General features: G+C 44.2%; 1 protein-coding gene across 7 annotated transcripts in view; it reads left to right on the forward strand.

Moving 5' to 3' along the window:
• The window catches only part of LOC105030213 (connector enhancer of kinase suppressor of ras 2), a 61,564-nt gene that overhangs the window by 6,283 nt on the left and 28,691 nt on the right, over positions 1-26,590 (forward strand). For 5 of the 7 annotated variants that reach the window (XM_034291934.1, XM_029119491.2, XM_034291939.1 and 2 more), the window contains exons 2-8: positions 2,202-2,365; positions 3,358-3,560; positions 5,455-5,542; positions 8,532-8,573; positions 23,897-24,016; positions 24,121-24,180; positions 25,186-25,254. In XM_034291934.1, coding sequence (XP_034147825.1) covers positions 2,202-2,365; positions 3,358-3,560; positions 5,455-5,542; positions 8,532-8,573; positions 23,897-24,016; positions 24,121-24,180; positions 25,186-25,254 — 746 coding nt within the window. Of the gene's footprint in view, positions 1-2,201; positions 2,366-2,527; positions 2,541-2,920; positions 3,561-5,454; positions 5,543-8,531; positions 8,574-23,896; positions 24,017-24,120; positions 24,181-25,185; positions 25,255-26,590 lie in introns of those variants that run through there. The other 2 variants (XM_034291937.1, XM_034291938.1) reach the window with 2 other exon arrangements.

Raw genomic sequence — 26,590 nt, forward strand, 5'->3', positions numbered from 1 at the left:
CTCCAATGCCTTTCGGGGGAAGAGTCACTAGCTTGTTGTTGTCTCTCTGTTGCGCAATTGTGCAATTGGGCTGTACGCTGCTGGCAATACTCGGCCCTCATTCAGGGTGGTTAAGGTTGGTTGGTGTCCCTTTGGTTGATGCCTGGCAATGTGGGTGGATTGATTTCCTGTTTTTGCCTGTTAGTAACCACTATAACTATTAGAGTCCCACCCTGCTACATTATGACCACTATTACTATTAAAGAGAGTCCCACCCTGCTACATTATGACCACTATTACTATTAAAGAGAGTCCCACTCTGCTACATTATGACCACTATTACTATTAAAGAGAGTCCCACCCTGCTACATTATGACCACTATTACTATTAAAGAGAGTCCCACCCTGCTACATTATGACCACTATTACTATTAAAGAGAGTCCCACTCTGCTACATTATGACCACTATTACTATTAAAGTTATGGAACACACCAGACTCACCAGGAACACCTGTCCAGCTAATTGCCACAATACTTTCGGTACCCCATAATAACAAAGCAAGATGTTTGTGAAATGGAAAGAAAAATCCTAAATATCATGTACCTGAGTATTAAGACCATTTATTCAGTGCCTTTTGGCAGCGATCACTGCTTAGTCTTTTTGGGGATGCATCCGCCTGATTTGCACGCCTGGATTTGGGCATTTTCTCCCAATCTTCCTTGTAGATCCTCTCAAGCTCTGTCTGATTTGATGGGGAATATTAGTGAGTCTCCCCACAGATGTTAAATGGGGTTCAAGTCCAAGCTTTGGCTTGGCCACTCATGCACGTTAACAGACTTTTTCTATAGTCATCCTTTCTTCAAGTCTTCCATTCCTTGTTGCTGAGAGGCATCCCCACAGCATGATGCTTCCAACATGCTTCACCAAAGGGATGGAATTAGCCAGGTGATCAGCAGTACTTTGTTCTTGCCAGAAGCAGAACTTGGCATTCAGGCCCTATAGTAATATTTTCTTGAAAGAGTCCTTCAGACGGTATGTGCCTTTTAGTCTGGAGTGTCCAGCCACTCTACCATAAAGACCTGATTAATGGAGTTCTGCAGAGATGGTTCTTGCTAGAGACACTTCTGAAGGTCTGTTAGAGAAGCCAAGGAGTTCTTGGTCACTAGCCTGGTTACATAGTTTGCATGGACAAGCTCTTGGACAAGTCTTTGTAGATTCAAACCTCTTCCATTTCCCAGTGATGTAGCTTTCAATGGTTTTGCATTTATTTTATAACAGTCCTCAGTTCTTTGCTAGGACACAATTCTATTTCAAAGGTATTTCTAAATCATATCCTATCAATTAAATTTGCCACACATTGACTCCAATTAAGTTCTTGAGACATCTAAAGGATGATCAATGGACACCTGAGACCTATGCTAAGAAGCAGGTTCAACTTCAGGTTGAACCCTGAGTTGTCAGTGTCATGAAGGTGGATCAGTTGTTACCTGGTTACATCGCCATGGTAACCTATGCTGCACACCCAACCTACTCTGGAGCAAGCAAGTTTACTTATATAGCACAATTCATACATAGAAGCAATTCAATGTGCTTTACAAAGAAAAAGATAAAAATGCATATCTGTATCAAATACTTGTTCTCCCCACTGTATGTGTAGACTTATCTTTTTAACACACCAAAATGTGGAGGGGCTTGAATACTTTCTGAAAGCACTGTATGGATGAAAATAAACCTGATGATTGATACTTTATTCTAGAAGTAATTGTTTGATTTCAAGTCCAAACTTTTTGAGTACAGAGCCAAGAAGAGAAAATGCTTCTAGGTACCAATATTAAGAGGTGTAGAAGTACTCAGCTGTATTCATCAGTTCTGGGAAGTTCCTAAGGAAGAGCTAAATGATCAGGAAAACAGAGTTCATAACTAACCAGTGACCTTTATTGATAATTTACACTCTTACTTTTTATTTAATTGATTACTGGTTAGTTTTGGATTCTTTTTACCTGGTTACTTGGATCTTAATTAGATACTTCCCTAAAGTGGTGAACACAGCTGAACCCAGATAAGTACTTTTACTTTGTACCTTTTATACCTCTGCCAATATTTATCATGTGCACCATATTTAGTCTAAAGACGGCCATTTGTCGTTTAAACCTAGGGTTTGCACCTATGAATATTTATGTTTGTATATGTATATTTCTGTGTTTGTATGTGTGTGTACCAGGTTTAGATGATTGTCTGCAGCAGTACATTAAGAGTTTTGAGCGGGAGCTGATTGGTGGAGAGCAGCTGCTTCATATTAGCCACCAGGAGCTGGAGGAACTGGGAGTCACACGGATTGGACATCAGGAACTCATCCTGGAGGCAGTCGACCTGCTCTGTGCTCTGGTGAGTCAATGTCTGTCGACCTGCTCTGTGCTCTGGTGAGTCAATGTCTGTCGACCTGCTCTGTGCTCTGGTGAGTCAATGTCTGTCGACCTGCTCTGTGCTCTGGTGAGTCAATGTCAGTCGACCTGCTCTGTGCTCTGGTGAGTCAATGTCTGTCGACCTGCTCTGTGCTCTGGTGAGTCTATGTCTGTCGACCTGCTCTGTGCTCTGGTGAGTCAATGTCTGTCGACCTGCTCTGTGCTCTGGTGAGTCAATGTCTGTCGACCTGCTCTGTGCTCTGATGAGTCTATGTCTGTCGACCTGCTCTGTGCTCTGGTGACTGGTACCTTTGCTGAGGATAAGGGAATTATAGGGAAATTAGAAGCTGCTCGAGTCTTTTGAAAAACCAGTGGAAGAAGAGAGAGAGTGATGAATGAATGGAGAGAGGCATGGAGAGTAAGCAAGATTGAAAGAGGGAGGAAGAGAAAAGAGAAAGAGAATGCCTTATCTCCCTGCCACACATGGCTGGATTTGTTGCTATAGTCTACGTGTGTGTGTGTGTGTGTGTATGATCAGGTGATGAAATAGGAAATGTTCATCCCAGAGCAGCTGTCTTGGACTGGATTCACACACACAGAGCTGGCTATGGCTCAGAATCACCGGGCTTACTACACCTGCACTAGAAGGAGGGAGTAACACACTTTTCTTTTTGAATTTGCATATGTGTGACTGTTCTTTACACACTGTGTGACTGTTCTTTACATACTGTGTGGCTGTTCTTAACATTCTGTTTGACTGTTATTTACATTCTGTGTAACTGTTCTATACATTCTGAGTGACTGATCTTTATGTTCTATGTACAGTAAATGTTCTTAAAAAAATGTGTACCCAGTGGTTCTGTTCTGGCCAATAAATCAGCTTTATACATGCATGCATCTTACTATGTGGATCTGTATGTCACTCAGTTTGTGTCTGTATGTGTGTCTGTATGTGTGTCTGTATATGTGGTTCAGAACTATGGTCTTGAGACTGAGAACCTAAGGACTTTGTCCCACAAACTGAACGCGTCCTGTAAGAACCTCCAGAGCTTCATCCTGGGTCGGAGGAGAGGAGGTCATTACGATGGCAGGGCATCTCATCGTCTCCCCAATGACTTTCTGACCTCCGTAGTGGACCTGATAGGAGCAGCTAAGAACCTCCTGGCATGGCTAGACAGGTAATACACCCCCTTAAATAACCCACTACATCTGATAGGGCAGCAAAAGTCAAAGTGACAGTGAGGCCGAATTGAGACAAATTGTTTCTTAATTTAAAGTAGATATTAAATGCTCTAGTGTTTCCCTGAATGGAGGGTTGGAAACGACCTGTGTCGATACACTCATACGTGCCAGTACAGTATGTCTTATAATTCTCATGATTCTATGTAAATGTATTATGATTTTCAGGATTCTATGTAAATTTATGATTTTCAGGATTCTGTGTACATTTGTTATGATTCTCAGGATTCTGTGTACATTTGTTATGATTCTCAGGATTCTGTGTACATTGGTTATGGTTTTCAGGATTCTGTGTACATTGGTTATGATTCTCAGGATTCTGTGTACATTTGTTATGATTCTCAGGATTCTGTGTACATTGGTTATGATTCTCAGGATTCTGTGTACATTTGTTATGATTCTCAGGATTCTGTGTACATTTGTTATGATTCTCAGGATTCTGTGTACATTTGTTATGATTCTCAGGATTCTGTGTACATTGGTTATGATTCTCAGGATTCTGTGTACATTTGTTTTTATTCTGATGCAGGTAAATGTATTATGATCAGATACCGTGATTTACTGCATTTAAATGTTCCATATTGCTCTCACTGTCAACCTCAAAACAAGTGTTGATTAGTTATGGACTTAAAGTGGAAATCACACCCTTAATCAAAACTAAGCTCTTGCTGATGTAAAGTCGGAAATCTAGATGGATAATGTTAAACAATTTTCACCTTTAATATGATTGAAGTGGAAAAAAGTGGATTTTTTTTTTAAATCTGAGACAAGTTATTGTAATGTTCCAAAGAGGGGGAGACCCAAACGCAGGTGGTTTTTTAATGAGCACTGTTCTTAGATCAAAGTAAACACACCAAAATGCCTTAACACGACATGAGAAAACAACACAGTGAGTCTCTTCTGCTGTGATACAGCACATGGGTACGAAACATATAGTAAGTTAACAAAGGACACCGAACCCAGATCTTAAAGAGTATAAATACAGGTAACCAATAATGGGAGACAGGTGCCGTATGATTCAAAGAAAAACCAAAAACCAGACATGGAGTACACGGGACGGTGGAAGCTAGTAGGCGACCTGCTGAAGCGCGACACCCAAGGGAGGGGCATAGAGGAAGGGGGAGTCGTCACAGTTAAAAACATTTGAAACTTGAAATGCCTTGGTTGCATAAGTGTGCACATCTGTAATAATGGAGGTTATTAAAGATGTTGCACATTTATGCAACCAAGGCATTGGCAGTTTAGCCACTCTAATGTTAGTTTTTCACTTCACTATTCTTAGTTACAAGATATTATTAGTTGAAAGTTGAAAAAGGTCTGAGATGATTTTTCTTGACTGGTTCCTTAACATTAACAGATATATTATGAAGAATAATATTATCATGTAACTATGTATATCTTATTTTTACTTATGATTTGTTTGTTCTCGGTTAAAGAAAACACCCCTGCTTTCATTTAACCGTGGGCTGTTTAACCATGAGCTCTTTAAACTTGAGCTGTTTAACCCTAAGTTCTTGAGCTGTTTAACCCTGTGGTGTTTAAACTTGAGCTGTTTAACCCTGTGGTGTTTAAACTTCAGCTGTTTAACCCTGAGGTGTTTAAATTTGAGCTGTTTAACCCTGTGGTGTTTAAACTTCAGCTGTTTAACGCTGAGGTGTTTAAATTTGAGCTGTTTAACCCTGTGGTGTTTAAACTTCAGCTGTTTAACCCTGAGGTGTTTAAATTTGAGCTGTTTAACCCTGTGGTGTTTAAACTTCAGCTGTTTAACCCTGAGGTGTTTAAATTTGAGCTGTTTAACCCTGAGGCGTTTAAACTTGAGCTGTCGTCCTTCAGGTCTCCATTCTCCAGTGTGACAGAGTACTCTGTTCTGAAGAACAACATTGTTCAGCTCTGTTTGGAATTAACTACCATTGTACAACAGGTTGGTATCAACACCACATAAAGATCCACTCATGCTCACCCATCCTTCCACCCACACAGATGTTTTATCTGTGTGGATGGCATTAACACACGCCAGGAAATTACCACACCTCAGTGGACTCAGAAGGCTATAGCCGTAGCAGCTCTCATTCTGGAGTGTGTTAATGCTCTTATAACGCAGACAGGCAACATTGTATTTGTTAGATTTCCCTCTGGAAAGTAATATATTTCACAATAAATGTTTACTGTTTAATAACTTTGCATTGAAAATAACTTCAGTTACACATATAAATCAGTGCATAATCACTTATATTTAGACTTAAAACAGTCTATGATGTGGTTGTAAACTTCCACATAAATTAGATTAGATTCAACTTTATTGTCATTGACAGTATTAGTACAGTACCACAAAATCCAGTTAGCGTCTTAACCAGAAGTGCAAATAGAGGGCTGGAAATGTACAAGTATGAAGTAAAGTGTATGTTACAAGTGGAATGTATAGATGTGCAATGAAGGCAAATACAGTGCAAAATGGCAATTCTGAATAAGCAGTGAAAGCAAATAGGGGAGGGCCTCTTAAAGTAGGTCCAATAGACTACAAACACTACAGTTGTGAGAAAACTAGCAATGAGTTATAAATTATATATACTGTATAAGGACACTGTCGTGGTGAAGAAAGAGCTGAGCCTCAAGGTGAAGCTCTCGATTTACCGGTCAATCTACGTTCCTACTCTCACCTATGGTCATGAGCTTTGGGTCATGATCGAAAGGACAAGATCCCGGATACAGGCTGCCGAAATGAGCTTTCTTCGCAAGGTGGCTGGGCGATCCCTTAGAGATAGGGTGAGAAGCTCGGTCACCCGGGAGGAGCTTGGAGTAGAGCCGCTGCTCCTCCACATCGAGAGGGGTCAGCTGAGGTGGCTTGGGCATCTGTTTCGGATGCCTCCGGAACACCTTCCCGGGAAGGTGTTCCGGTCCCGTCCCACCGGGAGGAGACCCCGGGGAAGACCTAGGACACGCTGGAGGGACTATGTCTCCCGGCTGGCCTGGGAACGCCTCGGTGTCCCCCCGGAAGAGCTGGAGGAAGTGTCTGGGGAGAGGGAAGTCTGGGCATCTCTGCTTAGACTGCTGCCCCCGCGACCCGGCCCCGGATGAAGCGGAAGAAGATGAATAAGGACACTTCAAAGGAAAAACCTGAATAAATGAGTCAAGAAAAGTATAAAATGCAGATGCTTCAATACAGGTGTTCTGCATGGTACAGTAAAATAATTAACATACTATCATGCTCTGGGGCATGTATGAAAATGCTGAGCAGGTCCAGCTGACATCAAATTTGGATCAAGATGGCAAGAGGAAAGGATCCAAGTGACTTTGAATGAGGGTTAATTATTGGATCCCTTCCTGAAGGATAATGTCCCCATCCACAGGCACGGTGGGACACTGAATGGTTTGATGAGTAAGAAAATGATGTGAATGATAAGCTTTGGCCTTCATAGTCACCTGATATGCTATGGCCTCAACCCAGTTGAACACCAGTGTGAGATTTGATACCTAAGTGTTACAGAGCTCTCCACCACCATCATCCAAACACCAAATTAGGAATATATTTTTGGAGAACGGTGTTCCATCCATCCGGTACTGTACATTGAAGCAGTCCTGTCGGCTCGGCCAACACCATACTGAGACACATTTTCACAGTAAATTGCAGCTTCTTCATAAGTCTAAATAGAAGGTTGCTCGTCTCTGATCCCATTGTTCAACTATCTCCTGCCATTGTGGATCAGGGCACCAAATAAAACACATATCAGCCCCTCTTATCTGGAGAGCTGTTCGATGTGCTGGCACTCGATCAAACCCTGAATCACATCTAAGCTTTTCAAGGTATTGTCATTTAACTGATGTTCAGGCTAAATGTGGTTAGGATGGGGCTCAGGTGGGGGCCTAAAACTAGCTTTCCTGATGGATGGTTGGCGACAACTGTTAGGGGTTAAGTTAGGGTCAGGTCCGAATCTAGCAGTTTGGAGACCCTAAGCAAAACATTTATTTGGTGCCCACTTCCTTAGCGATCCCTAGAGGTTGGGGCCCTCCAAGTGGTTGGGGCCCTCAGCAACCGCTTATGTCGCTTATCAAAAAATATGTACAAAAAGTATATTTCATTTATAAAGCCCTTTTTACATCAGCAGTTGTCACAAAGTGCTTTTACAAAACACCCAGCCTGAAACCCCAAGGAGAAACAACAACAGTGTTGAAGCACAGTGGCTTAGAAAAAATCCATAAGAGGGGCTGAAATTTAGGAAGAAATTGAGGAACATGGCTTGGAGGGGTGACCAGTCCTCTTCTGGCTGTGCCGGGTGAACATTTTAAGAGTAGAAGTTGTAATAATTAATAAATGAATAATTTATTATGCCTAGAACCAGCCCTGCGTAGTGTAACCTTAACCCCTAATCCTTACCCTCTTTATAAAGTGATTCCCAAATGTAATTAATGGTCTTACTAAATGCATTAGGTAGGCAACTTGAAAAATAAGGGAAGTCATAAGATAAGTCAAGCTGGCTAGAGATGATCTACAAACATTAATCAGGAGAGATCTGTAATATATTCACTGCATTGAAGGTGTTAATTCTGTTATTAGAATATGTTTTGTTGGAAACTAAACTGGCGACAATATCCGTTCAGACAACTTACATTTCAAAGATCAAATGTTACAATAGATCATGTTATTAACAATAGACACAAAATAAAATAGTCATTGACATTCACTCAATGAATTAGCACATGACGTGGACATCTGACTGGCTTTACTAACACTAGCATGGCCAAGTGGGTCACATCCTTCTTTCTCCCATTTTCTCTCTTTCCTTCAATCAATCTCCTTTTGTCCCGTTCTCTCCTTCTTTCTCCCCTCCTTTTTCTTCTCTCTCTCTCCTTTCTCACCCTTTTTATCTACTTCTTTACTCATACCTCTTTCTCTCCTTCTCTCCTTTCTCTAGGACTGTACAGTGTATGAGACAGAGAATAAGATCCTTCACGTGGTGAGTTCCTCTCCTAATATTGCAGTAACATGTGTTGAAAATACATTGCAGTAACATGGTTTGAAAATACATTGTAGTAACATGTGTTGAAAATACATTGCAGTAACATGGTTTGAAAATACATTGCAGTAACATGGGTTGAAAATACATTGCAGTAACATGGATTGAAAATACATTGTAGTAACATGGATTGAAAATACATTGTAGTAACATGGATTGAAAATACATAACATGGATTGAAAATACATTGTAGTAACATGTGTTGAAAATACATTGCGGTAACATGGATGAAAATATATTGCGGTAACATGGTTTGATAATACATTACAGTAATATGAGTTGAAAATACATTGCAGTAACATGGGTTGAAAATACATTGCAGTAACATGGATAGAAAATACATTGCAGTAACATGGGTTGAAAATACATTGTAGTAACATGGATTGAAAATACATTGCAGTAAATGGATTGAAAATACATTGCGGTAACATGGATTGAAAATACATTGCGGTAACATGGGTTGAAAAAACATTGCAGTAACATGGGTTGAAAATACATTGCAGTAACATGGGTTGAAAATACATTGCAGTAACATGGGTTGAAAATACATTGCAGGAACATGGGTTGAAAATACATTGCAGTAACCTGGGTTGAAAATACATTGTAGTAACATGGATTGAAAAAACATTGTAGTAACATGGATTGAAAATACATTGCGGTAACATGGATTGAAAATACATTGCGGTAACATGGTTTGATAATACATTGCGGTAACATGAGTTGAAAATACATTGCGGTAACATGGGTTGAAAATACATTGCAGTAACATGGGTTGAAAATACATAACATGGATTGAAAATACATTGTAGTAACATGGATTGAAAATACATTGTAGTAAATGGATTGAAAATACATTGCGGTAACATGGATTGAAAATACATTGCGGTAACATGGATTGAAAATACATTGCAGTAACATTAGTTGAAAATACATTTCAGTAACATGGGTTGAAAATACATTGCAGTAACATGGGTTGAAAAGTTTAAAAGTGGTTTACTAAGACTTGAAAACAATACATTCTCTAAAGATGGCACACAATTAGTAGCTGAACCTTTTTAAATAATTTTGGTGTCGCTATATTGGTTTTAGATGCAATAGCAAACAAACAGGCAGGTTTATTTATATAGCACAATTCATTCATTCATACAATTCAATGTGCTTTACAAAGAAAAAGAAAAAATATAAAAATACAATAACTTAAAAACAAATACTCAAATGAAAACATCAAAACAACATAATAATAATAAAAATAAAATATATTAATGGGATAAAAACATCTATAAGGAAGCTATAAGGCTAAACAGTGTGATTAAGTTAAAGTGCTCAATCATAGGCACGTGAAAAGATAAGTGTTTTTAACCTGGATTATAGAAATGTATACATTTGGGTCACGTCTAAGATCTTCTGGTTGTTTATTCCAGTTGTGTACAGCATTATGCTAAACGTAGCTTCTCCTTGTTTAGTTTGGACTCTGGGCTCTACTAGCTGACGTGTTCATGGATCTAAGAGCCCTGCTCGGTTTATATTCTTTAAACATGTCAGAAATGTAATCGGATCCTAAACCATTCAGAGATTTATAAACTAAAAGCACCACTTTAAAATCTATTCTGTAACTGACTGGAAGCTAATGCGAAGATTTAAGAACGGGAGTGATGTGCTCTGTTCTCTTGGTCCTGGATAACATTCTAGCAGCAGAATTCTGCAGCTGTTTTACAGTCTTTTTGAGTAGTCCAGTTAAGAGGCCATTACAGTAGTCAAACCTACTAGAGATAAAAGCATGGATGAGCTTCTCTTGGTATTTTTGGGACACCAATATTACCATAACTAGCAAGTTAATATTGTAGGGAGTCCATTGAATGTTAGCTAATTTAGCATTGTTAGCTGTTGTTGGCTAGCTATTGACAGAATTGCCATACGTCACAGAATATTTGATTATATGATGATATTATTGTTGAGTTTGGCAAAATTGTTTCCTATGAGGGCCATATAAAACATTATTCATTCTGGTACTCTCACATACATACACATACATTCTTCTTTCACATATTATCATATGATTCCATCCATCCATCCATCTTCTTCCGCTTATCCGGGGCCGGGTCGCGGGGGCAGCAGTCTAAGCAGAGATGCCCTGACTTCCCTCTCCCTAGACACTTCCTCCAGCTCTTCCGGGGGGACACCAAGGCGTTCCCAGGCCAGCCGGGAGACATAGTCCCTCCAGCGTGTCCTAGGTCTTCCCCGGGGTCTCCTCCCGGTGGGACGGGCCCGGAACACCTTCCCGGGAAGGCGTTCAGGAGGCATCCGGAACAGATGCCCAAGCCACCTCAGCTGACCCCTCTCGATGTGGAGGAGCAGCGGCTCTACTCTGAGCTCCTCCCGGGTGACCGAGCTTCTCACCCTATCTCTAAGGGATTGCCCAGCCACCCTGCGGAGAAAGCTCATTTCGGCCGCCTGTATCCGGGATCTTGTCCTTTCGGTCATGACCCAAAGCTCATGGTGAGAGTAGGAACGTAGATTGACCGGTAAATCGAGAAATCTTTCTTCACCACGACAGACTGATACATCGACCGCATTACTGCAGAAGCTGCACCGATCCGTCTGTCAATCTCCCGTTCCATCCTTCCCTCACTCGTGAACAAGACCCCTAGATACTTAAACTCCTCCACTTTAGGCAAGAACTCTCCACCAACCTGAAGTGGGCAAGCCACCCTTTTCTGACTGAGGACCATGGCCTCGGATTTGGAGGTATTGATTTTCATCCCAACCGCTTCACACTTGGCTGCAAACCACCCCAGTGCATACTGAAGCTCCTGGTTTGAAGGGGCCAACATCATCCACAAAGAGCAGAGACGAAATTGTGTGGTTCCCAAACCTGACACCCTCCGGCCCCTGGCTGCACCTAGAAATTCTGTCCATAAAAATTACGAACAGAACCGGCGATAGAGGGCATCCCTGCCGGAGTCCAACATGCACCGGGAACAAGTCTGACTTACTGCCGGCAATGCGAACCAAGCTCCTGCTTCGGTCATACAGGGACCTGACAGCCCTTAGCAAAGGACCCAGGACCCCATACTCCCGAAGCACCCTCCACAGGATGCCGCGAGGGACACAGTCGAATACCTTCTCCAAATCCACAAAACACATGTGGATTGGTTGGGCAAACTCCCATGAACCCTCCATCACCCTGTAGAGGGTATAGAGCTGGTCCAGTGTTCCACGGCCCGGACAAAAACCACGCTGTTCCTCCTGAATCCGAGGTTCTACTATTGGCCGTATTCTCCTCTCCAGTACCCTGGCGTAGACTTTCCCGGGGAGGCTGAGAAGTGTGATCCCCCTATAGTTGGAACACACCCTCCGGTCCCCCTTCTTAAAAAGAGGGACCACCACCCCGGTCTGCCATCCCAGAGGCACTGTCCCCGACCACCACGTGATGTTGCACAGGCGTGTCAACCAAGACAGACCCACAACATCCAGAGTCTTGAGGTACCTCTGCTTCCTCAATGGAAGACGTGACGGCGGGATTAAGGAGATCCTCGAAGTACTCCTTCCACCACCCGACGACATCCCCAGTTGAGGTCAACAGCTGCCCACCGCCACTGTAAACAGCGTTGGTAGGGCACTGTTTCCCTCTCCTGAGGCGCCGGACGGTTTGCCAGAATCTCTTCGAGGCCAGCCGATAGTCCTTCTCCATGGCCTCACCGAACTCCTCCCATGCCCGAGTTTTTGCCTCCACAACCACCCGGGCTGCAGTCCGCTTGGCCTGCCGGTACCCGTCAGCTGCCTGATAGGACTCCTTCTTCAGCTTGACGGCATCCCTTACTTCCGGTGTCCAGCACCGGGTTCAGGGATTGCCGCCTCGACAGGCACCGGAGACCTTTACGGCCACAGCTCCGAGTGGCCGCTTCGACAATGGAGGTGGAGAACATGGTCCACTCTGACTCAATATCTCCAGCCTCCCTCGGGATCCAGTCGAAGCTCTGCCGGAGGTGGGAGTTAAAGATCTCTCTGACAGGAGACTCGGCCAGACGTTCCCTGCAGACCCTTACATTTTCATATGATTATATGATGATATTTTTGTTGAGCATGGCAAAGTTGTTTCCTACGTAAGTATAAGCCTACTTTCGCTATGTTGTTGTATTTCCAAGTCCATATAGTCTAGTTCAGACAAAAGCTAATTTGCCCCCATTCAACTTCTTGTCATTAATGTTAATGACCATGACAACAATGTGATTGAGTGATGGAGGAACTATCCATTAATACATTGTAGTAACATTGGTCTGAGATATATCTTGTGTCTGTGTGTCTAAGTGTGTGTGTCTAAGTGTGTGTGTGTGTGTCTGTGTGTATATACACTGCTCAAACAAATTAAGGGGACATGTAGTCATCACAGTATAACACCAAGTCAATTAAACTTCAGGGAAATCAACCATTTCGCATTCAGGTTGCTCAGTTTGTCCAGCTCCTCCAGTATGGCACATCCATACATGCCTTCGCAAGAAGATTTGCTGTGTCTCCCAGTACAGTCTCAAGAGCATGGAGGAGATACCAGGAGACGGCCTGTTACACAAGGAGAGCTTGGACCATAGAAGAACATCAACCCAGCAGCTGGACCGGTATATGTTCCTTTGTGTGAAGAGGAACAGGAGGAGCACTGCCAGAGCCCTACAAAATGATCTCCAGCGGTTTACTGGTTTGGTCTGACTAAACTGTTAGAAACAGATTCCATGAGAGTGGCATGGAGCTCATAGCCCAGCACCGTGCTGCTCGTTTGGTATTTGCCAGAGGACACCAGAATTGGTAGGTTCACGATTGGCATCCCGTTCTCTACACAGATGAGAGCAGGTTCGCACTGAGCATGTGACGGATATGAAAGAGTCTAGAGACGCCGTGGTGAACGTTATGCTGCCTGCAACATCATCCAGCGTGACTGGTTTGGCGGTGGGCCAGTGATGGTCTGGGGAGGCATATCCATGGAGGGTCCCACAGACCTCCGTGTGCTAGCCAATGGTACCCTGACTGCTGTTAGGTACCGGGATGAAATCCTTAGACCCATCATCAGAACGCTGGTGCAGTGGGCCCTGTGTTCCTCCTGGTGCAGGAAAAGGACCGGCCTCATGTGGCCAGAGTGTGTAGGCAGTTCCTGGATGATGAAGGTGTTGATGCCATTGACTGGCCCTCGCGTTCCACAGACCTGAATCCAATTATTTACTTTGATTTTTGGTGTGAGTTTGAATCTAGCCCTCAATTGGTTGGTGATTTTGGTTTACATTGACCGTTGTTACGTCATTTTGTTCTCAACGAATTACAGAATGTACAGTAAAGATTTTGATCTTTAATATATTTTGTTCATTGTGACCCGCTGTGTGAGCAGTCTACATAATGTTTGTTTGTGGCCGTATGTGTCTTTTTGTATGCGTATAAAAATCACTGTTATTCTCCCCCCTTGATGTGTCTTGATGTGCATGCATGCATAAAGATTAGAAAAATGACTGTTCAAGTTATTTCTGTATGTGTGTTTTAAACCACGTGTGTGTGTATGTGTATGTCTGTCTTTATGTGCTTATGTGTCTGTGTCTGTTGGTGCGTGTGTGTGTCTGTGTGTGGAAGTGTGTTTTGGAAGGTTTGGGGCTTGTTCATGCATGTAGAGAAAATATTATGTAACTGTTTTAGGGAACAGGGGGTGGAGAGGAAGAGAAAAGAAAATTGGTGAGATGGAGGTGAGAGAGATGGAGATAGAGATGGGAGAACTGGGAGACGGAGATGGGATATACAAAGAGCATCGAGAAATATAGAGGAGACAAGGATAGAAAGATAGAAAGTGGAAATTACAAGAGAGATTGAGAGAAAGGGAGAAATGTGAGGAACTGAGACACAGAAAGTGTGTGGGAAAGAGACAAGGAGGGAGAGAGAGGAAAATATAGAGGGAAGTAGGGAGAAATGGAGAAAGAGAAACGTTTACCTGTACTTTGAATTCAGACTGTTAGAGCTCCACTGCATTATATCTAAAGTCTATGGTTTCCAGCCAAATCGTAATAGAAAAATAATGTTTTATTTTTAACCATCACATTTAGATATTTATAGGTAGAAGAAAGGAACAGTGGCCCTTTTCTGTATCACATGATTAACAAATTAGACTGATGTAATGTGACAAAAATTATTCAACTATGGTTATTCTGTGAAAATGTTACACTAATCCTTTCTGCTAGGAAAAAGTACTATGAGTTCAATGTTTGCTTGCTAGCCAGTAAGTTAGTTTTATTTTATTTAAAAAAAATTATATTTCCTTTTAATTATAATGTCTTACAACCACAGAAACCTTTTGACTATGAATCCAAAAAAATACATTTATCTCTTACACTACCAGACCTAGATTAATTAGTTCAGACCCTACTAGACCTAGATCTATTAGTTAAAAACGTACTAGACCTAGATTGATTAGTTCAGACCCTACTAGACCTAGATCTATTAGTTCAGACCCTACTAGACCTAGATCTATTAGTTCTACCCTACTAGACCTAGATCTATTAGTTCAGACCCTACTAGGCCTAGATCTATTAGTTCAGACCCTACTAGACCTAGATCTATTAGTTCAGACCCTACTAGACCTAGATCTATTAGTTAAGAATGTACTAGACCTAGATCTATTAGTTCAGACTCTACTAGACCTAGATCTATTAGTTCAGAATAAGCCTCCTCTCACAGAAGGAAACTATGGATTCATGTGTTTTGGTTTATCCTGAAACATGGCTGGAGGACAGCCCTCCAGACTCTGCTATACAACCATACCTTCTGTAGAGCTCACAAGTTCCCCATGAATCACAATAAGTTACTATAGTACATATTTAGAAAGGCACGCATGCATCTGTATATGTAATCCATCCATATTTTTGTGTCATACCACAACTTAACAAAGAAATATGTGGACTCCTCCAGCAGTATCCAGTACACAGACTGCCCCATCAAGCACCAATATTGCCCCTTAGAGGCCTGGGATCCAAAATGGCTTTCTAATATCTAGAGTAAAATAAAGTGACTAGGGTCCTAAAATATTGTGTGAATGAAGAATGGGTGGAATCACATGATAGGCTAATTTCGGCTGCCAAGAAGCCTCTCTGACATCCACCTGTCCAAGCCTACAATGCTGAGCCCTTTCCTCTGCTGGATCCCTGGAGTAATAATCAACATCAAGATCTGAACCTCTTGCTGCAATGACACGGCTGTAATGCGAAGCACTGACTTTGACCACTGCTTTCAGTTCATGAAAGTAACCCTAACCCTACAGACGACAGCTCAAGAGGGACCCACCAACTAAATGTACTATTGGAAGCAGTTCAGGGGAGGCTGACTGAAAGCATCAAGACCCCTTTGACAACACAGAATTTAATATTTTCATAGATTCATCCGCCCTCCCGTGGGCTCACCACCCACAGGAGGGACCATAAGGGGCCGGTGCAGAGAGGATCGGGCGGCAGTCGAAGGCGGGGGCCTAGACAACCCGATCCCCGGACACGGAAACTAGCTCTAGGGACGTGGAATGTCACCTCGCTGGCGGGGAAGGAGCCTGAGATGGTGCGTGAGGTTGAGAGGTTCCGACTAGAGGTAGTCGGGATCACCTCTACGCACGGCTTGGGCTCTGGAACCACACTCCTTAAGAGAGGATGGACTCTTCACCACTCTGGAGTTGCCCATGGTGAGAGGCGGCGGGCTGGTGTGGGTTTGCTTATAGCTCCCCAGCTCTGCCGCCATGTGTTGGAGTTTACCCCGGTGAACGAGAGGGTCGTTTCCTGATCTGAACCCGAGCGGTGTTCAGTTATTGGACTTCTGTGCTAGTCACAGTTTGTCCATAACGAACACCATGTTCAAGCATAAGGGTGTCCATCAGTGCACGTGGCACCAGGACACCCTAGGCCGCAGGTCGATGATCGACTTTGTTGTCGTTTCATCTGACCTGCGGCCATATGTCTTGGACACTCGGGTGAAGAGAGGGGCGGAGCTGTCAACTGATCACCACCTGGTTGTGAGTTGGATCCGATGGCGGGGGAGGAAGCTGGACAGACTCGGCAGGCCCAAGCGTACTGTAAGGGTCTGCTGGGAACGTCTGGCCGAGTCTCCTGTCAGAGAGATCTTTAACTCCCACCTCCGGCAGAGCTTTGACTGGATCCCGAGGGAGGTTGGAGATATTGAGTCCGAGTGGACCATGTTCTCCACCGCCATTGTTGAAGCGGCCGCTCGGAGCTGTGGCCGTAAGGTCTCCGGTGCCTGTCGAGGCGGCAATCCCCGAACCCGGTGGTGGACACCGGAAGTAAGGGATGCTGTCAAGCTGAAGAAGGAGTCCTATCAGGCCTGGTTGGCTTGTGGGACTCCAGAGGCAGCTGACGGGTAACGACAGGCCAAGCGGACTGCAGCCCGGGTGGTTGTGGAGGCAAAAACTCGGGCCTGGGAGGAGTTCGGTGAGGCCATGGAGAAGGACTATCGGCTGGCCTCGAAGAGATTCTGGCAAACCATCCGGCGCCTCAGGAGAGGGAAACAGTGCCCTACCAACGCTGTTTACAGTAGAGGTGGGCAGCTGTTGACCTCAACTGGGGATGTCGTCGGGCGGTGGAAGGAGTACTTCGAGGATCTCCTCAATCCCCCGTCACGTCTTCCATTGAGGAAGCAGAGGATGAGGGCTCAGAGGTGGACTCCATCACCCGGGCTGAAGTCACCGAGGTGGTTAAGAAACTCCTCGGTGGCAAGGCACCGGGGGTGGATGAGATCCGCCCTGAGTACCTCAAGTCTCTGGATGTTGTGGGGCTGTCTTGGCTGACACGCCTGTGCAACATCGCGTGGCAGTCGGGGACAGTGCCTCTGGGATGGCAGACCGGGGTGGTGGTCCCTCTTTATAAGAAGGGGGACCGGAGGGTGTGTTCCAACTATAGGGGGATCACACTTCTCAGCCTCCCCGGGAAAGTCTATGCCAGGGTTCTGGAGAGGAGAATACGGCCGATAGTAGAACCTCGGATTCAGGAGGAAAAGTGTGGTTTTCGTCCAGGCCGTGGAACACTGGACCAGCTCTATACCCTCTACAGGGTGATGGAGGGTTCATGGGAGTTTGCCCAACCAGTCCACATGTGTTTTGTGGATTTGGAGAAGGCATTCGACTGTGTCCCTCGCGGCATCCTGTGGAGAGTGCTTCGGGAATATGGGGTCCTGGGTCCTTTGCTAAGGGCTGTCAGGTCCCTGTACGACCGAAGCAGGAGCTTGGTCCGCATTGCCGGCAGTAAGTCAGACTTGTTCCCTGTGCATGTTGGACTCCGGCAGGGCTGCCCTTTGTCACCGGTTCTGTTCGTAATTTTTATGGACAGAATTTCTAGGCGCAGCCAGGGGCCGGAGGGTGTCAGGTTTGGGGACCACACGATTTCGTCTCTGCTCTTTGCGGATGATGTTGTCGTGTTGGCCCCTTCAAGCCAGGACCTTCAGGATGCACTTGGACGGTTTGCAGCCGAGTGTGAAGCGGTGGGGATGAAAATCAGTACCTCCAAATCCGAGGCCATGGTCCTCAGTCGGAAAAGGGTGGCTTGCCCACTTCAGGTTGGTGGAGAGTGCCTGCCTCAAGTGGAGGAGTTTAAGTATCTAGGGGTCCTGTTCACAAGTGAGGGAAGGATGGAACGGGAGATTGACAGACGGATCGGTGCAGCTTCTGCAGTAATGCGGTCGATGTATCGGTCTGTCGTGGTGAAGAAAGAGCTGAGCCGCAAGGCGAAGCTCTCGATTTACCGGTCAATCTACGTTCCTACTCTCACCTATGGTCATGAGCTTTGGGTCATGACCGAAAGGACAAGATCCCGGATACAGGCGGCCGAAATGAGCTTTCTCCGCAGGGTGGCTGGGCGATCCCTTAGAGATAGGGTGAGAAGCTCGGTCACCCGGGAGGAGCTCAGAGTAGAGCCGCTGCTCCTCCACATCGAGAGGGGTCAGCTGAGGTGGCTTGGGCATCTGTTTCGGATGCCTCCGGAACGCCTTCCTGGGAAGGTGTTCCGGTCCCGTCCCACCGGGAAGAGACCCCGGGGAAGACCTAGGACACGCTGGAGGGACTATGTCTCCCGGCTGGCCTGGGAACGCCTCGGTGTCCCCCCGGAAGAGCTGGAGGAAGTGTCTGGGGAGAGGGAAGTCTGGGCATCCCTGCTTAGACTGCTGCCCCCGCGACCCGGCCCCGGATAAGCGGAAGATGATGCAATGCAATGCATAGATTCATCCACCATCATTAAGGATTACAAACTGGCAGTTACAGGCAACATTAGGAATTGTGTGGATTATGTAGTTCCTACTGACATACCCAGAAGCCTTGGCTCAACTGACAAATCCAAGTCCTGTTTAATATCTGTAACTTTCCTAGAAAACAGAATGTGCTGTAATGACCATGTGGTTACCAACACTGTAAGTGTGAGACACAAAATCCCTTCAGGGATGCAACAAGGAATTACAGACTCAAACTAGAATCACTGTTCATGTAAAGACCTTGTACCCCTTGTTAAATAGCGTAGTGGTTAGATAAGCGGACCTGGAAACTATAGGTCTCGCGTTCATATCTCCTCACAGGCAAAGCGAAGTACGCATTATGAATTATCCTGTAAAGACGAAAACTTTAGTTAATCTACATTATAGTTTACTAAAATTGTATACTACAACTGTTTCTGGCATGGAAAAGTTCATCTTCAGTCTCGCTAGCAATTGCTCAATTCTTATGATTATTCCTAGGAAGTTAGTAGATACTAGTAAGCCTATTACTGGCTAATAGTGGCAAAAGCTAACAGTTCATAGATGCTATTTGTGGTGGAGGTAAACTTAATAAGAAACTTTAGTCTGTTTAACACAATGCTCAATGGTGTTTAGCGACTGGTGAAATGTGTAATGCCGTGGCATGGTGGTTCTCACATTGCCTCTCACGTGGAAGACCTACCTTCAAATCTGTTGAGAGCAACAACATTTATTAATTGTATTTCCACGATTCTCTCGTCGTTTCACTTGATGAAAAAGTTAATTATCGTCAACTTTATTGATAGTTATTGAAAAAAGCACATTGTCATGCCATGAAAGAAAAAAATACTTTCTTATGCAATGAAATGAAATAGCTTTGGCAGACTCGCTAGCAATTGCTCAATCCCTATAACTATTCCAGTAAGTTAGTATTTACTGGTAAAGCCTATTACTGACTAATATGCTGTTAAAATGGCCAGTGGCAAATGCCATACAGTTCATAGAGGCAATTTGTGGTGGAGGTCAACTTAGTAAGAAACATTTCAGTAACAGTCAGTTTAACTGTATCAATATCATTCACGAATGGCCAATTACCTAGAGGATTTGTTCAGGATTGACACAAGAGGCTATATTGACATTTAGCAAATGTACAGCTCTTGGTGTAGTGGTTAGCGACACAGCCTTTCATGTGGGCGACCCGGGTTTGAACCTCAAGAGAGTAATAATTTCTATTGTGGGCCGGCTGAACTAGGCTTGCCTGGTTTCTTGTTTTCATATAATTGTTTTTATTGTTTTTATTCTTGTTCATGCTGCATTGTCACTCATACAATTTGATCGACAAGTACTTTTGGATATTCGTTCATCATTGAACACAGACTTTTACACTACTCACCCAAGCGATGCTGCAATTCCTTTGTTCTGCCACAGAGAAAGAAGAGGGGCAAATGTGCTGGTGTCTTATGAAGATCTCGGATGAGATACCGAAATCTGCCATTACCAAGCATTTTACTTGCAAATGTTCAATCCCTAGACAATAAAATGAATGAACTACATGCAAGGATTAACTTTCAACGGGACATTGTGAACTGTTGTGTATTAGCGTTTGTGGAAACCTGGCTGGATCCCTTGGTGCCAGACTCGCCCGTCACCCCTCCTGGCTTTTCTATCTACCAGCAGGACTGAACGTCGGAGTCAGGTAAACATAAGCGTCTGCATTATGGTTGACTCTTGCTGGGGAACGGATGTTGCAGTGCTATCTACACACTGTTCACCAGAACTGGAGCTACAGTCTGTAAAGATACAGCCCTTCTACCTCCCACCAGGAATTCAGCTCAGCTATTATCTCAGCAGTCCATACACCCCAGCAGGCGGATGAAATGCATGCACTTGAAGACCCATATGGAATGATTAATGGACTAGAGGACGCCCACCCTGAGGTAGCTGTTATTGTTGTTGGTGATTTTTATAGAGCAGATATGAGGAAAGTTTTACCAAAATACCACCAGCAAACTTTCCTACCCCGGCTGATCAGACTCTTTTTATTCACAAATACGAAATGGTTACAAACACCTACCCCGGCCTGCATTCGGTAAGGTTGACCATACATATATTTTGCTCCTCCCATCCTATAAACAACGCCTAACACCGGTTTCTCAGACAGTTGGAATGAGGGATCTATTACTGCGCCAAAGGACTACTTTTGAAACAACAGATGTTCTGTGATGCAGCCGATGGGGACATGGATGAATACACAGACTCTGTCTCAGCATGTATCTCCAAGTGCATCGATGATGTCATCCCGAGGGTCAATGTCAGGACTTCCCCAACCAAAAGCCCTGGGTAAATGGTCATTTCTATGCTGAGCTCAGAGCACAGTCCTCCGCCTATAGCTATGGGGACTTGGAGGCTTTGAGGAGATCCAGATATGAACTACAGAAGGCTGTCAAGGATTGAAAAAAAGACGTGGGGAGGACTGCCACGATACAGAATACAAAGGGAGAAATGGCAATAATGCACGTTCCTCTGCCTCGCTCCCTGATGAGCTCAACACCTTCTGCACACGGTTTGAGGAGACCAACACAATTCCTTCAGTGAGGCTTGCGGATTACCAGGACGACTTCACTCTGTCTCTAACCACGGCTGAAGCCAGGAGAGCTTTTAAAAGAGTGAGCCCTTGGAAGTCACCAAGGCCAGATTGCATTCCTGTTGTCCTGTAGCACTGACCTCCACCATCATGAAGTACTGGAGAACTCACAACTGATCCAGCCCCCAGGGTTGCATACTCAGAGCCTCCAGTACTCTCTTTTCATGCATGAATGTGTGGCCTGTGATAGCTATTCTATCTATTAGAACTCTTTAGGAAGTAGGTACAGAGACAACATTTTCTTGGCACAATTAACAGTTTATTTGTAAATAAAGAGATACACACCTATACAAGATCAGCGCGATTTCTGAGGTAACTAGAGAATCATCAATACTTATACAATCTGCATATTCATCCTGTAAAGACAACATTATGTTCCTTATTCCTTCCTGCCCCCCGTCATGGGTTTAACTGTCCTGTCCCTAGTGTTTACCCAAATGGGCAAATTGCCACTACGTCCCCCAAGGGGCTGGGGGAACACTTTCAAGACAGGCATTCCTGAAGAACTAAGATCAGAAACACTGATGGCTTAGGCAGATTAACAGTTGGTCAGGGGACCCAATGATCTCCTGATATCATTCAGACATGTGTGTTACAAACAAAGACCAGATCTCTTCTAGCATTCCTCTTCACATTTTTGTAAAATCCAAAAATACAGCAGTTCAAGAAATTTTTATTAAAGGCCACACACAGCTCAAACATCATCCTCAAACTTGTGGATGGCACTACCATCCTGGGTCTCATCTCCAACAACAATGAGACCGCTTACAGAGAGGAGGTAAAGAAACTGGCTACATGGTTTCTGGACATCAACCTCTTTCAATGGAAGAGGGGTTGGGGGGGGTCATGCCCCCATACACATCGATGGAGCTGAAGTGGAGAGAGTCTCCGAACACAAGTTTCTCAGTATGTTCATCAAAGATGACCTCACTTGCCAGGCATGTGTGGTTACAATGTGTGGTTACAATCTTACAATCCTTTATTTTTTTATTAAGAATGCAAAGCAGTGTGTGTGTCTGGGGGTGGGTGGGCTGGGTGTATGAACCAGGCCTATATGTACATATTAGAGACCAAAGACCCCACAAATATATAGTAAATCTGAAAATGTTGTGCCCACAGGGTTTTTGGCAGGTCCTGACTAGACAAAATGGGTTAGGGGGAAAATTGGTTTTGGCATTACCAGATAGGGTCAGGGTTAGATATCAAGTCCCCATAAGGATATGGGCAGGGTTAGATATCAGGTCCCCATAAGGATAGGGGCAGGGTTAGATATCAGGTCCCCATAAGGATAGGGGCAGGGTTAGATTTCAGGTCCCCATAAGGATAGGGGCAGGGTTAGATGTCAGGTCCACATAAGGATAGGGGCAGGGTTAGGTATCAGGTCCCCATAAGGATAGGGTCAGGGTTAGAAATCAGGTCCCCATAAGGATAGGGTTAGGGTTAGGTATCAGGTACCCATAAGGATAGGGTCAGGGTTAGATATCAGGGCCCCATAAGGATAGGGTCAGGGTTAGATATCAGGTCCCCATAAGGATAGGGTCAGGGTTAGATATCAGGTCCCCATATGGATAGGGTTAGGGTTAGGTATCAGGTCCCCATAAGGATAGGGGCAGGGTTAGGTATCAGGTCCCCATAAGGATAGGGTCAGGGTTAGATATCAGGTCCCCATAAGGATAGGGTCAGGGTTAGATATCAGGTCCCCATATGGATAGGGTCAGGGTTAGATATCAGGTCCCCATAAGGATAGGGTTAGGGTTAGGTATCAGGTCCCCATAAGGATAGGGTCAGGGTTAGATATCAGGGCCCCATAAGGATAGGGTCAGGGTTAGATATCAGGTCCCCATATGGATAGGGTTAGGTATCAGGTCCCCATAAGGATAGGGGCAGGGTTAGATAGCAGGTCCTCATAAGGATAGGGGCAGGGTTAGATATCAGGGCCCCATAAGGATAGGGGCAGGGTTAGATATCAGGTTCCCATATGGATAGGGTTAGGGTTAGGTATCAGGTCCCCATAAGGATAGGGGCAGGGTTAGATATCAGGTCCCCATAAGGATAGGGTCAGGGTTAGATATCAGGTCCCCATAAGGATAGGGGCAGGGTTAGATATCAGGTCCCCATAAGGATAGGGTCAGGGTTAGATATCAGGTCCCCATAAGGATAGGGGCAGGGTTAGATATCAGGTCCCCATATGGATAGGGTTAGGGTTAGGTATCAGGTCCCCATAAGGATAGGGGCAGGGTTAGATAGCAGGTCCCCATAAGGATAGAGGCAGGGTTAGATATCAGGTCCCCATAAGGATAGGGGTATGGTAATCTAGGTTTGTCAATAATCTGTCTTTCATTCCCTCCCTTCCTCCCTCTGTCCTTCTCTCCCTGCCTCTTAGTGTAATACTCTAGCCAGTATCTGTGACCACATCATCTCCTTATCATCTGATTCATTGGTCTCCCAGTCAGCTCACCTGGAGGTCGTTCACCTTAGCAGCATCCTGGCCAGTGAGGGACTGGTACGCCAACATAATGAAATAAAATATTTTCTTGACTTCCCTGAATACACACCACTGCACACTAAACACACAGTGATCTATTGTGTTTGCTGTGTATTAACCAGGGGATGTACATCAAGTCAACTTATGACGGTCTTCATGTCATCACTGGAACCACAGAGAACGTGAGTCTGACCTCAACACACCTGAAACACCTGAAAACATCTGAAGTACCTGAAACAATCACAACACATGAAACACCAGAAACAATGAAAAGCCCTGAAACATCAAAAACTATCAAAACACCTGAAACAACTAAAAACACATGAAACACCTGAAAACAACAAAACACCTGAAATACCTGAAACACCTAAAGCAACAAAAACAATCAAAACACCTGAAACAATCAAAACAACTCAAATACCTGTAGCAGATATACCATGCTATAGAAATGTTGGGTTAGTGTTAGGTGAGACATGTTGGGTCAGAGTTAGATGAGACATGTTGTGTGAGAGTTAAGTGAGACATGTCCGGTTACAGTTAGTTGAGACGTGTTGGGTTGGAGTTAGGTCAGACATGTTGGGTTAGAGTTAGGTCAGACATGTTGGGTTAGAGTTAGGTGAGACATGTTGTGTGAGAGTTAAGTGAGACATGTCCGGTTACAGTTAGGTGAGACATGTTGGGTTGGAGTTAGGTCAGACATGTTGGGTTAGAGTTAGGTGAGACATGTTGGCTTAGAGTTAGGTCAGACGTGTTGGGTTATATTTAGGTGAGAGGTCTTTGGTTAGAGTTAGGTGAGACATGTTGGGTTGGAGTTAGATCAGAAGTGTTGGGTTATTATTAGGGTGAGATGTCTGGGGTTAGAGTTTAGTCAGACGTGTTAGGTTAGAGTTAGGTGAGACATTGGGTTAGAGTTAGGTCAGACGTGTTGGGTTAGGGTTAGAGTTAGGTGTGATACATGTTAGGGTTTGTGAAAGAGTAAATGAGTTACACAAAGGAGCTCTTTGGCCTCATCGAGAAGAACAGTCTATGTTTTCAATCAATGCATAATAATCTACATCGCCCGTGTTAAATTATATTAAAATGAGATTAATTTGCATGGGAAACCAACTGTAACTATGGTTTCAGAAGAATAACACATTTAAAAGGTTGCATCTATAAAACATTTAAATCTCTCTCCCCCATTCCAGTCACCGGCTGATCGTTGTCAGAAGATCCATGCAGGTGACGAAGTCATCCAGGTTAATCATCAGACAGTGGTAAGTAGAGGAGAGGAAATGATTAATGACAAGAGAACTGGGTGGATGAGTACAGGGTTGATGAGTGGAGGTGAGATGTGGAGAGATGGTGGATGAGGAGAGATGATGGATGAGGAGAGATTGCGGATGAGGAGAGGGTACTGTTCTGAGTTAAGGTTAAGATGTAGGCTGCAAGGGGAACAAGAGTGTACTTCCACACTTAAGATGTTTTAAACCCTTTGGGTTCTATTGGATAGATATGTCTCCATGTTATGACAGCTCTTCATCAGCTCGTGTGCTTCCAGAGGCTTGCCTTCCAATTTCATAGAAATCAAAACACTTGCCAACATCAAAATGATGATGAATGAACCATCTGATCAAAATGATGATGAATGAACCATCTGATTCGAGTCTGCCTAATTTTCTTACTCCAAAGCTTGTTTGATATATATTTGGTCAAATTGTTTCTCAACTCCTCTGCTTGTTTGTGTGCAGTCCCTTCAGTTTTGGGCTGAGGCTAGGAGTCAGGCACACCGGGCTGCTTTGCATTAGAAATGATTCCATTAAGGAAGACCCTCTGTGTATCCGCTTGATAGATTTGTAATGTTACCCAAAATGAGTGCACATTTTACAAAGAACATGGATGAGTCGACATTCCTCCAATATTCCCCTTTGGGAAGTGAATTTGAAAGAATAAATGAAGAACTCTGGCTGTACTGAACACTAACCCAGAAAATGCATACCCAATATGATTTAGATGGTGGTGAAACATATGACTATGGACCTATCAGACTGGAAGATGACTGTCACTTATAGTTGGGTTCTTACCATGAAGGATGCCTTGCATTGCCAATCACCAAGACCATATCTCAAAAAAGTACTGCCCAGTGACCCCAAGGTGAAACCTGCCTCACCATAAATAAAGCGGTCAAGTTGGCCTTCTCCACTTTGCCGGAAATACAGAATCAATCAAAGGCATTTCTAAATATTCATTTTTACATCAGCAGTTTTCACAAAAAGCTTTTAAGGAAACCCAGACTACACCCGGAAGTTGAAGACTCAGACTGATGCAGGGACGTAGTCGTAGTCCAGACTCAGTCTGATGCAGGGACGTAGTAGTAGTCCAGACTCAGACTCATGCAGGGACGTAGTAGTAGTCCAGACTCAGACTGATGCAGGGACGTAGTAGTAGTCCAGACTCAGACTCATGCAGGGACGTAGTAGTAGTCCAGACTCAGACTGATGCAGGGACATAGTAGTAGTCCAGACTCAGACTGATGCAGGGATGTAGTAGTAGTCCAGACTCAGACTGATGCAGGGACGTAGTAGTAGTCCAGACTCAGACTGATGCAGGGAC

The sequence above is a fragment of the Esox lucius genome, chromosome 4 (genome assembly GCF_011004845.1).
Source record: "Esox lucius isolate fEsoLuc1 chromosome 4, fEsoLuc1.pri, whole genome shotgun sequence".
Lineage (NCBI taxonomy): Eukaryota > Metazoa > Chordata > Actinopteri > Esociformes > Esocidae > Esox > Esox lucius.